The following is a 14,182-nucleotide window of genomic DNA, read 5'->3' as shown; positions in this document are numbered from 1 at the left end:
GGAGGGAGGGAGGGAGGGAGGGAGGGAGGGAGGGAAGGGAAAGGAAAGGAAGGGAGGGAGGGAGGGAAGGAAGAAGGGAGGGAGGGAAAGGAAAAGGAAGGGACAAGAAAGGAAAGGAGGAAGGAAGGAGGGAAGGAGGGAGGGAGGAAGGGAGAAAGGGAGGGGTGGAGGGAGAAAAAAGGAAGGAAGGAAGAAAATAAAGAATTTTGCAAATAGGCTGGGCACAGTGGCTTATGCCTATAATCCCAGCACTTTGGGAGGTTGGGGTGGGCAGATCACTTGAGCCCAAGAGTTTGAAACCAGCCTAAGCAACATGGCAAAACCCTATCTCTACCAAAAAAAAAAAAATTAGTTGGACTTGATGACACATGCCTATAATTCCAGCTACTCAGGAGGCAGAAGTGGGAACATCACCTGAGCCCAGGAGATAGAGGCTGCAGTGAGCTGAGATGCACTCCAGCCTGGGTAACAGAATGACAACCTGTCTCAAAAAAAAAAAAAAAATTATACAAACAATTGGGGTTTTGATATGTGGAAGAAAGGAGAAAATATAATTTGCAGTGACAAAATCTAATAGGAGACCTAGTCTGAGAGGTCAGGGAAGGTTTCCCTGAGGAAGTGATTATAAACATATAATAAACCCTGAATAAATACTTATTAAGTTAATGTAAAAATGAAATTATATTTGAGATAAGACCTGAAATATTGTCAAGAATTAGCCTGTAATACCGGCACTTTGGGAGGCTAAGGGAGGAGGATCATTTGAGCCCAGGAGTTTGAGGTTACAGTGAGCTGATCATGCCACTGCACTCCAGCCTGGACAACAGAGCCAGACCCTGACACACACACACACACACACACACACACACACACACACACAAACAAAACAAAACAAAACAAAAACAGATAAAGTTTAGTGAGCAAAAGGGAGAGGGGTGTCTAGACCAAGAAAGCAGCATTTGTGAAGAATACTGAGCTTGGTTCTTTGAGTGAAGCACACTCAAATTGGCTTTGGATTTTTTTCTTTTCTTTTTTTTTTTTTTTTTTTTTTGAGATGAAGTCTTGCTCTGTCACTCAGGCTGGAGTATAGTTGCATGATCTCAGCTCACTGCAACCTCTGCCTCCCGGGATCAAGTGATTCTCCTGCCTCAGCCTCCCGAGTAGCTGGGATTACAGGTGCATGCCACCATGCCTGGCTAACTTTTACATTTTTATTCAAGACGGGGTTTCACCATGTTGGCCAGGCTGGTCTTGAACTCCTGACTTCAGGTGATCCACCGGCCTCAGTCTCCCAAAGTGCTAAGATTATAGGCATGAGCCATGATGCCTGGCCTAGAATACTATGTTTCAGAGGTACAGAAATCACTTAGTCAAGACTATAAGATGCCCCTCCAAAATACAACAAATGAATAGGTAGAGTTGTCGTCTGCTTAAGTGCTACAAATGACTTAAAGTTTACTACTTTTTCAATCTTGTTCATTCTGGTTTTTTTTTTGTTTTGTTTTTTAACTACTCTGGCTGTGCACAAATTCTTCCTTCTATGAGTGAAAATGTTTTTTCCATAACTTCACTTCTTAGCCTTGTTCTCTATCTTAGGACTGCGTAGAATAAGCCCAATTTGTCATTTTAGAAGTGGTTAATAGAAAAGCCTTTACTTAAAAACTAAGGTGCTCTAATAAAACTAGAGATCAGATTATGAATTAGAAAGTGGTACTATTTAAAAAATCCATTACGGTAAGCACAGTAGAAAGAGATGGGGATTTATCTTCTATGCCATAACAACTAATAAATAGCATAAAATTAACTGTTCTCAGAACTAGAGCCTGTTTCTTTCCTTTGATCCACAAATGGAGCCCGTAATATGTGAATGGCATTTTATTACAAATTCTGGGGGAATAAGTAAAAGAAAAAGAATATTTGAGTTGTAAGATCTTGCTCTCTTAGAGCATATGATTTCTTTTGAGAGAAAAGATTTGTATGATTATGTAGATATAACAGGTGAGCACATGCCAAATGACCAGTATGCCAATAAAGAGATCATGGTGGGCTGGGAAGGAGTATATCCTCTACTAAGAAAAACCTGGCCACATACAGTGCCTCATGCCTATAATCCGAGCACTTTGGGAGGCTGAGGCAGGAGGATAGCTTGAGCCCAGGAGTTCAAGACCAGCCTGGTTCAAGATGGGGTCTCACTCTGTCACCCAGGCTAGAGTGCAGGGGTGCCATCTCAGCCCACTGCAACCTCCACCTCCTGGCCTCAACTTCCCAAGTAGCTGGGACTACAGGCTTGCACCAACATGCCCGGCTAATGTATTTTTATTAGAGACAAGTTTCACCATGTTGACCAGGCTGGTCTTGAACTCCTGACCTCATGTGATCCACCCATCTTGGCCTCCCAAAATGTTGGGATTACAAGAGTGAGCCACTGTGCCCAGCCTCTGCACAAAAACAGTTGTTTAAACTAGCCCAGCATGGTGGTGCACACCTATAGTCTCAGCTACTCAAGAGACTGAGGATCTCATGAGCCTAGAAGGTCAAGGCTATGTGAGCCATGATTGTACCACTGTGCTCCAGTCTGGGCAACAGAGCAAGTCCCCATCTCCAAAAATAAATAATTAAAAATATATGCCTTACTCACTGAGTTTCTCTTTAGAATGGGATAGACCAGACTTTCTTTATAATTTATACTCCTCTTCCTCCCTTCCATTCCTCTTTCTGCCATCACCCCTGGCAATTATTTAGCCTGAATGAGCCATCAAACAGTATTTACTGAATAGAATTGGCTTGTCTCCCATACTCTGTTAATAATGTTTAAGATGTTGCATTTTATAGTAATCTTTTTTTCTTATTCTCCTTTGCTTTCAGAATTTTTTAAGTGAATATGAATTTTTTTCTTTTTCTTTTTCACCAAATACTCAGACTTCAAGAAGAGAATATATATTTTTAAGCTAAAACGCACATGCAAAAATCTTCACACCTATTGTGGGAAAATATGTGAAAGCCACTTTTTTTAAAGATATGTGAAAAAAAAATTTCTATTCACTCTTTTGAAATGGGCTCTGTTAGTATCTTTGCCAAAGTACATTTAATGTCCAGCAGCTTCTGAATGGCTATCTTGGGCCAACCTTAGAGATTAAAATAAGTGGATTATGTGGCATGATGACAGTAATGAGCTATTGATTTAGCAGCAAAGCTCTGCTTATAGTTTCTTATTTTTGTCTGCCTGATTTCCTTCAAGAACTGCTTTATCGTGTTTCTTTCCTCTTCCAGCGGAACGGAAGCCCCCCCTTTTCAATATGAATGCAATGAGTGCCTTATATCACATTGCCCAGAATGACTCCCCAACGTTACAGTCTAATGAATGGTAAGACTCTGCTATCATTTTAAATCTCTAGGAAAATCACCATATGTATTTGGCATTTTTATTAAATTACATTTTAAATATCTGACCTAGAAAGCATTTCATTCCTTCACTGTATGTTGTTGTAAGTGACACTGATGCCTCACAAGCATCCGATGTCTGTACATGCCCACACATATAGATTTACTTATTTCTGCCTTCACCATGGCTTCCACTGTGTTCTAAATGTGTCTAGTAACTGAAATCCTGCAGGGAACATGCCCTGCTACCCTCCTAACAAGTCTACTGTCCCAAGTCCTAATGGTCTTGCATTGATCATCTCAGCTGATATCACTTTTCTGCAGAGATAAGGGGCCTTCTATGACATCATTATTTTTCCAGTTGTCTTTTTTTTTTAAAACTGTATGTGTACTTAAATGTGTTGAGATAGAACATATACTATCTATTCAGAAGCATTGTTCCTTGCTGAAAATTATGATACTTTTATAACTATTTGGGCTACAAGAGTTATCTTAAAAGGGGTAATATTAAAGAAGAGTAGGTTAAACAGAACTTTTAAGATAGGAAGTATTTTTATTCAGGAAGCCTATTCTTAGGTTATCCATCCCTCGTGCTTCAAATTTAACTACTTCATTTTGGATTGTGGGTAGTAGAGGAGTTAACAATTGGTAATTAAGAATATAGAGTTGAGACTCTGTGAATTGTTGTCTTTGGAGAGAAAAATGTATATAAAACTTTTTTTGAGATGGAGTTTTGCTCTTGTTGCCCAGTCTGGAGTGCAATGGTGCAATCTTGGCTCACTGCAACCTCCGCCTCCTGGGTTCAAGCGTTTCTCCTGCCCCAGCCTCCTGAGTAGCTGGAATTACAGGCATACCACCACGCCCAGCTAATTTTGTATTTTTAGTAGAGACGGGGTTTCCGCATGTTGGTCAGGCTGGTCTCAAACTCCCGACCTCAGGTGATCCGCCTGCCTCGGCCTCCCAGAGTGCTGGGATTACAGATGTGAGCCCCTCGCACCCAGCCATATAAAACTATTTTATATAAACATAGTATTTTTGTTTTCTGATATATATTATGATTTGACCTTACTTACGTATTAAGATGTGTTTATATGTTGATTAATTTGAAACTGTGTCCTCACTTATCCAAAAGAATTAATTTTAGATATCAAAACTTGAAAATGGTCCAGTTCTCCTGATATTCCAAAGCGTTTTATTTTTTAAAATCTCCTAAAATGCAAAATTTTCCCTTTAATGAAAATTGTTTTAAGTAATCAATGTGCTCTACAGACCCTGAGTTTATTTTCTTTTGTGTATTTGCATACACAGGACAGACTCCTTTAGGAGATTTGTTGATTACTGCTTGCAGAAAATACCTCAGGAAAGGCCAACATCAGCAGAACTATTAAGGGTAATTTTTCAAATTTATATTTGAGGAGGGGGATTTAAAGTCATGTTATAGTGGAATATAATAAATCCTTCCTGTGGCAGCTCATCATGACAAAGTAGTTTAGAACGTGCTGCCTTGTCATTTATCCAGAGATAAGTAGCTAGGCATAGAAATAGCAAGATTATTGCAATGTATGTGCTATGCATTCCCTGTGGATAGTTTTGGCCCTATCTTTTCCATTTTTCCCCTCCCTCCCTGTTCCTTTTTTGCCTTATGACAAATATTTCTCCTCCTTACTCAAGTCATCATTGTGATGTTCCTGGGCCTAATATCTGCATAAACATTAATCCAGTGGTCTCAGGACAGAGCTGGCCGGTGGTTCAAACATCAGCTCTGGGATTTTCAGTTAGGTTGTTGCCAAATCCTCGGGCAGTGAAGGTATATGATAACTATATAGAATAGACATTTACATAGTATTATGACATGTTAGTGATAAGAGTATCATGTTAACCACATTTATTTAACTATCACATTTCTGAGCATCTCTTTTCATGTAATATTTTACTGTAGACTTTATACACAGGCAGTGTGTTGCATCGATATCAGTGTAGTATGTACGTAGAAATCTTTTACAGGAGAAGTGTTTTCTTATTTGGCACACAATGGTCCAGATTTCTTTAATCCTTTTTTGCATGTATGTTTTTCAACCCTTTTTGTTTCTTCCTTCTCTAGAATGGCTGGCTTTTGTTGTGGAGCAGTTTTGTTTGCTTGTTTTTTTTTTTTTCTTTTCCTTTTAAACTTGTAGCAGTACTTAGTGTCCAGCAGAAAACACTCCATCAGCTAAACAATATCTTGACTGCAAAGCTTCTCTTACTGTTGGTGGATAGATAATGACATAGCCCTGTCATTACCACTGTGACAACAGTGACTTGTTTGCTTGTTTTTAAGAAGAACTCAGAAGAGTTGTATTGCCTCAATTTGTAAAGCTTAAAAATGTCTGCCTTTATAATTGAAGAACACCTTGACTAGGTGACAAGTAAGTTTTTTCTTTCCTGTGAACAGTAGGCCACAGGAGGATGGTAAGAAGAGACGCAACAGGACAAAGGGCTTGGTCTTGTTCTCCTTTGTTGTGGAGCCCTTACATGTTTTAAACATGAACTATTTTGTATACCTTAGCAACAATTTCATGTTTCTTAGGGGAAAATGGCAATCAGAACAAAACACTAGAAACACAGAATAATATCTTTATTACTTTGAAGTAGACCAAGATCTTAAAAACAAACAAAAAACAAGGACATAAAAGTTACTACCATAAAAGGGGAAAAAATGTGGAGCTGGGTATGGTGGCTCATGCCTAAAATCTCAGGATTTCAGGAGGCTGAGGCAAGAGGATCACATGTGCCCAGGATTTTGAGGTTATAATGAGGTATGACTGTGCCACTGCACTCCAGCCTGAGCAACAGAGTGAAAACGCCATCTGTTTAAACAAAAAATGGAAATAAGTGAATAAATTTGGGCTTTGTTAAAGTTAAGGGTTGCAAACAACAAAAAAATATAAAAAGCAAATGGGTAAAGGTAAAGAAAGAAATGGAAGAGAAAAAACATAACAGTTCAAAAAATCATAAGCAATGAACATATAGTAAACCAACCCATTTAGGATGTTTCCAGTGGTGAATAAGCTTAAGTAAATAAAGTAGAGTTAAGTGCAAAAAATAAAAGTTCTAAAGATGAGTATAAAGAAAATGATACATTTGGAAGACCTAGGAAATCTAATATATGCCAACCTATTATTCCTGAAAAAGAAAACAAAACTCATGGAGAGAAGATATTTAAAGATATCCCTGAAGAAAACTTTTCTGGAAATAAATGTCTGGATCTTTCTCTTATTTGATTTGGTCTTTATTTAATGGACCAAATCAAATGGACCAACTATTTATTGAACGAATATTTACTGATTGTCTACTGGATGTCAAGCACTACTCTAAGCACAAGAATACAGTAGCGCACAGTAAAAAACATAGTCCCTGCCTTTGTGAAATTTAGAAGAAGTGGTAAGAAAATAAATAAATAGGCTGGGTGCAGTGGCTTATGCCTATAATCCCAGCACTTTGGGAGGCTGAGGCAAGTGGATCATGAGGTCAGGAGTTCGAGACCATCCTGGCCAACATGGTGAAACCCTGTCTCTACTAAAAATACAAAAATTAGCCAGGCATGGTGGCAGATGCCTGTAATCCCAGCTACTCTCAAGGCTGAGGCAGGAGAATCGCTTGAACCCAGGAGGTGGAGGTTGCAGTGAGCCAAGATCACGGCACAGCACTCCAGCCTAGGTGACAGAGCGAGACTCCATCTCAAAAAAAAAAAAAAGAAAGAAATATATGTTATAGTGCCAGTTGATGGTAAGTATTGTGCAGAAAAATAAATTAGACAAGCATCAAGATTGACAGGTGCTGCTGTTTTAGGTAAGGAGAAGGCCATTCAAGGTGACGTTTAAGCAGATCCCTGAAGAGTGGGGGCCATGAAACTGATCTTTGTTGAACAGTAAATCATGTCCCTGGTGAAGTCCCTGAAAGGTTCATACAAACAGACTGAAAAGTTTGTTTTGGGGTGGAAAAAACAGCTGGCTCCAGACCTACCTCTTCAGGAACAGTCAAAGACAGAAAACAATAGAACAACGTTTGCTGCGTTCTCAGGGAAAGAAAACATAAGCCAAGAATTGTGAGCCAGCCAAGGTATTCTTAAATTATAACGGCAGCTGACATCTTCAAGCCCCACAAATTTAGGCAATGCAGCCGTTCGGAGCTTTCCTTTTAAAAATTGCTCAGTACAGAATCCAGCCAATCTAGAGATGAAGCAAAAAGAAGAAAAAGAGGGAGAAAGGCAGGCAGGAAGAATGAATGAGGGACTGGACAAACTGGTAAAAGGGCTGGAGGTAAACACTGAATTTAAAGACCCCCCCAAAAAAAAATATTTATTTATTTTGCATGGCTAAAGAAGCTGTATGTTCTTCATTTGGAATAGGTCATACAAATTTCCAAAAGGAAAAATATAGTAGAAGATAGAACTATACTATAAAAATATAGTAGAAGGTAGAACATGACCACGGTGCCTCATACCTGTAATCCCAGCACTTTGGGAGGCCGAGGCAGGCAGATCACTTGAGCCTAAGTATTTAAGACCAGCCTGGACAACATGATGAAACCCCCATCTCTACAAAAAAATACAAAAGTTAGCCAGGTGCAGTGCCATGCGCCTGTAGTCCCAGCTACTTGAGAGGCTGAGGCAGGAGAATCGCTTGAGCCTGGGAGGCAGAGGTTGCAGTGAGGTGAGATCCTGCCATTGCACTCCAGCCTGGGTGACTGGGATGAAACTGTCTCAAAAAAAAAAAAAGAAGAAGAAAAAGAAGAAATTACGCCTGTAATCCAGCCTGGCCAACATGGGGAAACTCCATTTCTACTAAAAATACAAATATTAGTCAGGTATGGTGGTTCACACCTGTAGTCCCAGCTACTTGGGAGGCTGAACAGGAGAATTGCTTGAACCTGGGAGGTTGCAGTGAGCCAAGATCATCCTCCTGCACTCCAGCCTGTGCAACAGAGCGAGACTCCATCTCAAAAATAAGAAGAGAAGGTAGAACATGAAAAATAAATCTCCTTTCCATTCTGGGCACCTCACTAGCAACCACTGCACCTATTTTGTGCCTCTCCTTCTAGAGATATTTTATGCATACAAAAGTAAATATTGTTTTTATTTTTGTACAAATGGCAGCAAACCATAAAAGCCATTCCACCCTGATTTTTCTTTTTACTTTACAGTATGCTTAGGATATTGTTTTGTATTACTACATGCGAAGCTACCTCATTCTTTTTAATGGCTCCATAATATTCTCAGATGGACCATAATTTGTTTAACCAACCCATTTAGGATGTTTCCAATCTTTTGCTATTACAGACTGTGCCGCAGTGAATATCCTTGTGTATACGTCATTTTGTACCTGTATAAAACTATCTAAAGAATAAATTCCTAGAAGTGGAATTGCTCATCAATGTGGATTTTAAATTGAGATATATATTGCCCATTTGTCCTTCAAAACAGTTGTACCAATTTATAGTCCCACTGTGAAAATATGAAGACTGATACTTTTTGAACTTTGTTAGTCAAATCAGTGAAAACTTTTCTCACTATAGTTTTAATTAGTATTTCTCATTATGGGAGATGTTGAACATCTCTCTCATATGTTGAAAAGCCATTTCTATTTCCTTTTTAATTTATAGTAGATCTTGAATTTTATTTTTTCCTGTTTCCATTTTGACATTCTTTATGCTGGTGGGAAGAGTTATGCAAAAATTTGTTATAAGGAGTAAGGTAAAAAATCTACCCTTTTTCCCCCTAGTTAAGCTATCTAGCTATTCCCAAATATTTTTCAATAATCCATCTTTTCCACACAGTTTTGCCCTGACATTAAAACATTACTTTTACATTTAATCCATTTAAATAAACAACTGAAGTGAAATTATCAAAATGGTTAAAGGACAGATGTAAATATTATAAACATTTGCAATGTAAAAATAATGTAATTAGAAAAATCTAGGAACAGGAAAAACATATGCATACTAATTTCCTTATCTTTCAGAGTAGATAATAATATTGCTTAAAATATATAGACAAAAGAACTAAAGTAACTTCAGTCTTGTAAAGACTTTAATAATTTTTTTTAGCTTTAGAGGATCTTTTAGGAACAGATAACTCTTTTGGTGAAGAAATTACAACTAAAATTAAGCAATTGTTTTATTTTTATTTTTCTGTGTGTGACAGAGTCTCGCTTTGTTGCCCAGGCTGGAGTGCAGTGGCATGATCTTGGCTCACTGCAACCTCTGCCTCCCAGGTTCAAGCAATTCTCTTGCCTTAGCCTCCTGACCAGCTGGGATTATAGACACACGCCATCATGTCTGGCTAGTTTTTCTATTTTTAGTAGACACAGAGTTTTACCCTGTTGGCCAGGCTGGTCTCAAACTCCTGACCTCAAGTAATCCACCCGCTGGACCTCCCAAAGTGCTGGGATTACAGGCATGAGCCATCACGCCCAGCCTATGCAATCGTTTTAATTCAGTCTTTTCTAATTTTGTTAAATTCAAGTATACCTTAATTCAATTGCTTATACTTAAAATTAGCTTGTATAATAAGATTCCCATGTAAAATGATTTCTAGATATTCATTGTTCTGAGAGAAAGAGAGAAAGAGAGAGGCATGTCTAAAATGATATTCTGTAACCTAACAATATTTATGTATTTATTTTGAGATGGTAGAATTTGGGGTGATTTTCTTTTTTTATGCATTTTTCTGTGTTGTTTGAATGTTGAAAGTAAATGTATTTTTGAGAACAATAAAATTGTTCTTTTAAAAGAGTCTGAGGACATTCCAGTTGTAAGGGTTTGGAGAACAGTGGGCTTTGAAAAACGACAAGGAGATGGAATTGCAGGCAGAGAGAACATGGAGATGTGAAGGCAAAGGCATAGATATGTAAAAGGTATTCTTGGGTTTAGAATTACCTAGAATGTACTATTGCATAGAAAGGAGGAGTAGCAATGACCAGATTTAATCCTAGACATACAAGCAGGAACCTGGCTGTAAAAAGCTACACTTTAAGAGACAGTGAGACATTAAGATGTTGAGTGTATCTGTTTGTAAAAGGCTTAAACAGGTAAGAGTTTATCTCATGTAATAGGAAGTCTAGGACACTGTAAAAGAGGTGGAGTAAGCAGTACAAAGCTCTAAGCAGTTCCAAAATGTCATCATTGACTCAAGCTATTTTTTTTTTTGTTTTTGAGATGGAGTCTTGCCCTGTCGCCAGGCTAGAGTGCAATGGCATGATCTCGACTCACTGCAACCTCCGCTGGGTTCAAGCAATTCTCTGCCTCAGCCTTCCGAGGAGCTGGGATTACAGGCGCCCACCACCACGCCTGGCTAATTTTTTTGTATTGTTAGTAGAGACGGGGTTTCACCATCTTGGCCAGGCTGGTCTTGAACTCCTGAACTTGTGATCCACCCATCTCAGCCTCCAAAAGTGCTGGAATTACAGGCCTGAGCCACCGTGCCCAGCCCCCAAGCTCGCTCTTTCTACTTCACCATCCTTAGCATGTAGCTTATATCGTCTTTGTCATAAAATGGCTGCCACATTGCCAAGACTCATTTATTCCAGCCAGGAAGAAGGGGAGAGAATGGAGGGTAAAACACCTTCTCCTCCTGTGTCTTGCTTTTTATTCTGGGAATAAAGCCTTCCTCAAGAACTTCTGCCTACCTCTCATTGGCCAGAACTTAGTCACTTTGTGATTTGTAACCACAAAGAAGGTTTGGGCTCAATTCCTTTACTCTCCAGTGCTTAAATTAAGGCAAAAAAGGCCGGGCACAGTGGCTCACACCTGTAATCCCAGCACTTTGGGAGGTGGAGGCGGGCAGATCACGAGGTCAGGAGATCAAGACCAGCCTGACCAACACAGTGAAACCCCATCTCTACTAAAAATACAAAAATTAACCAGGCATGGTGGCGCATGCCTGTAGTCCCAGCTACCCAGGAGGCTGAGGCAGGAGAATAACTTGAACCCAGGAGGTGGAGGTTGCAGTGAGCCAAGATTGCATCACTACACTCTAGCTTTGGCAACAGAGACTTAATAAAAGAAGAAAAAAGTTGGGGCTGAAAGTGGTGGCTCATGCCTGTAATCCCAGCACTTTGGAAGGCCAAGGTGGGTGGATCACCTAAGGTCAGGCGTTCAAGACCAGCCTGGCCAACATAGTGAAACCCTGTCTCTACTAAAAATACAAAAAGTAGCCAGGTGTGGTGGCACACACCTGTAATCCCAGCTACTGGGGAGGCTGAGGTTGCCCCTACTGGGGAGGCTGAGGTTGACGCTTGAACCTAGGAGGCAGAGGTTGTAGCAAGCCAAGATTGCGCCACTGCACTCCAGCCTAGGTGATAGGGTGAGATTCCATCTCAAAAAAAAAAAAATTTTAAGTTGGAATGGGGGATTAGTGGCACATAGTATCTGTTGCAGTGAATGATGAATGACATGATCATACCTGTATTTTAGAAAGATAATTATGGTAGTAGGACACAAGAAAATAACTACCACCACCACCACCACCACCACCCCACCCCTGCAGAAAAAAAATTTTAAAGCCTGAGTTGCAGCCATAGCTCTTCCACTAATTAGCTGTTGAAATTACCTGACTTCTCAGGGCCTAAGTTTCCTCACTTTGAAAAAGAAAAAAAAATTTTTTTTTTTTTTGAGTCTTTCTGTGTCACCCAGGCTGGAGTGCAGTGGCCTGATTTTGGCTCACTGCAACACCCACCTCCCAGGCTCAAGTGATTCTCATGCCTCAGCCTCCCACGTACCTGGAACTACAGGCAGGCATTACCACACCTGGCTAATTTTGGTATTTTTATTTTTTTTTATTTATTTATTTTAAAAAACAGAGTCTCATTCTGTCACCTAGGCTGGAGTGCAGTGGCACAATCTCAGCTCACTACTGCCTCCACCTCCCAAGTTCAAGCACTTGTCCTGCCTCAGCCTCCTAAGTGGCTGGGACTACAGTCACACGCCAACACGCCCAGCGAATTTTTGTAATTTTAGTAGAGACGGAGTTTCACCATGTTGGCCAGGCTAGTCGTGAACTCCTGGCCTCAAATGATTCACCTACCTTGGCCTCGCCAAATACTGGGATTACAGGCGAGAGCCACTGCACCCAGCCCCTAATTTTGGTATTTTTAATAGAGACGGGGTTTCAACATGTTGGCCAGGCAGCTCTTGAATTCCTAGCCTCAGGTGATCTGTCCGAGTTGGCCTCCGAAAGTGCTGGGATTACAGGCATGAGCTACCATGCTCAGCCTTGAAACAGAAAATTTTCTTAGAAGCATTCCCATTTTAAAATTCTACGATGTTAAGTCATAGGTTTAAGTTTACTAAAAACCAATTAGCTCTTGTATAATTGTAAGCACTGGGGGAGGAAAATTATGTATTTTCTTCCTTTCTTTCTCATCCTTGACATGTGCAGGCTACACTTGCTTCTGGTAATGGTGCTTTTTATTCAGAAAGGACTCTTTGCCTAGGAAGAGGTATTTTATAAAAGCCATAGCAAAAACCACAGTTCCTCTAACAGCAGAGTCAGAATACAGAACCACAAGACATATAGATTGTTTTCTCACAAGAGCTCTATTATTTTTTATCTGTTTAAATTATAAAGAAATTAAATTCATTTCATCAGCTAAGGCCTACTACATTATATCTCATTTTCCCAATGTCTTCAAATTATAATTTTACATAAGTAAATTTTCCACATAACTGAACTTTTTCCTTAAAAAAAAAAGTTTCCTCCTTTCACTTTTTCCCCCCTTTCTGTCACTCATGCTGGAGTGCTGTAGCGCAGTCTCAGCTCACTGCACCCTCAGGCTCCCAGGTTCAAGTGATTCTCCTGCTTCAGCCTCCCAAGTAGCTGGGATTACAGGCATGCACCACAATGCCCAGCTAATTTTTTGTATTTTTAGTAGAAATGGGGTTTCACCGTGTTGGCCAGGCTGGTCTCGAACTTCTGACCTCAATGATCTGCCTGCCTCGGCCTCCAAAAGGGCTGGGATTATAGGCGTGAGCCACCACCCCCAGTCCAATGTCACTTCTTGAGGGCTCAGAGACACTGTTTTATGAACTCTTATTATATAAAAGGGGCTATGTATAAGGGGCAAAATAGCCCACAAGCCTCTGTTTTATTATAATTTGTTTGGTTGACAGGTCTGTTAGTCATGAAGTTGCTCTCTTTCTCTACTCTCAGGCTGTCAGACAACTTACAAGAGATACTTCCTTTTACAACGGGTGGTAACCCTACCTCTCCCAGTTCTCAGCCCTTTACTTCTCCACTCTTGTTCTCTCTCTAACCTGCTATGGGCTGAGAAACCAGGAAACCAGATTATATAACAATCATTAATAATATTGAAAGTGAGGGATGTTTATATCAAGAATTTATGGACTTTAGGGCAGTTATTTTCACTCTCCTCAGAGACCCTTTTTCTTATTGGGAAAATGGAGTTGCCAGAATTTTGACCTCCGGATGAATTAAAAAGCTGGCATATTTTCAGGCGTATACTATGTAACCATAGAAATAGAAAACAAAATATTCACAAGTCTGTTTCTCAAGGGATAATGTGTATGGGGGGTGAGGATTGAGGAAAGCTATAATAAGAACAGACTAAATTGTGGTGCAGTGGCTCACGTCTATAATCCCAGCACTTTGGCAGGCTGAGGTAGGTGGATCACTTGAGGTCAGGAGTTTAAGACCAGCCTGGGCAACATGGTGAAACTTCGTCTCTACTAAAAACACAAAAATTAGCCACGCATGGTAGTACATGCCTGAAATCCCAGCTACTCAGGAGACTGAGTCAGGAGAATC

At 40.0% G+C, this 14,182-nt stretch overlaps 1 protein-coding gene and 1 non-coding gene across 11 annotated transcripts in view; one reads left to right on the top strand and one right to left on the bottom strand.

Moving 5' to 3' along the window:
* Positions 1–14,182, top strand: part of TAOK3 (TAO kinase 3) — a 204,627-nt gene that overhangs the window by 134,917 nt on the left and 55,528 nt on the right. For all 10 annotated transcript variants that reach the window (XM_032241112.1, XM_032241137.1, XM_032241144.1 and 7 more), the window contains 2 exons: positions 3,271–3,364; positions 4,690–4,771. In XM_032241112.1, coding sequence (XP_032097003.1) covers positions 3,271–3,364; positions 4,690–4,771 — 176 coding nt within the window. The remainder of the gene's footprint in view (positions 1–3,270; positions 3,365–4,689; positions 4,772–14,182) is intronic.
* On the bottom strand, positions 5,548–5,739 carry LOC116527965. Its single transcript, XR_004258804.1, has one exon.

Source organism: Sapajus apella, unplaced genomic scaffold (genome assembly GCF_009761245.1).
Source record: "Sapajus apella isolate SASKATOON/1434 unplaced genomic scaffold, GSC_monkey_1.0 scaffold2, whole genome shotgun sequence".
NCBI classification, from domain to species: domain Eukaryota; kingdom Metazoa; phylum Chordata; class Mammalia; order Primates; family Cebidae; genus Sapajus; species Sapajus apella.
Note: the sequence above shows the minus strand (reverse complement) of the source record. Positions and strands in the feature narration are given on the sequence as shown.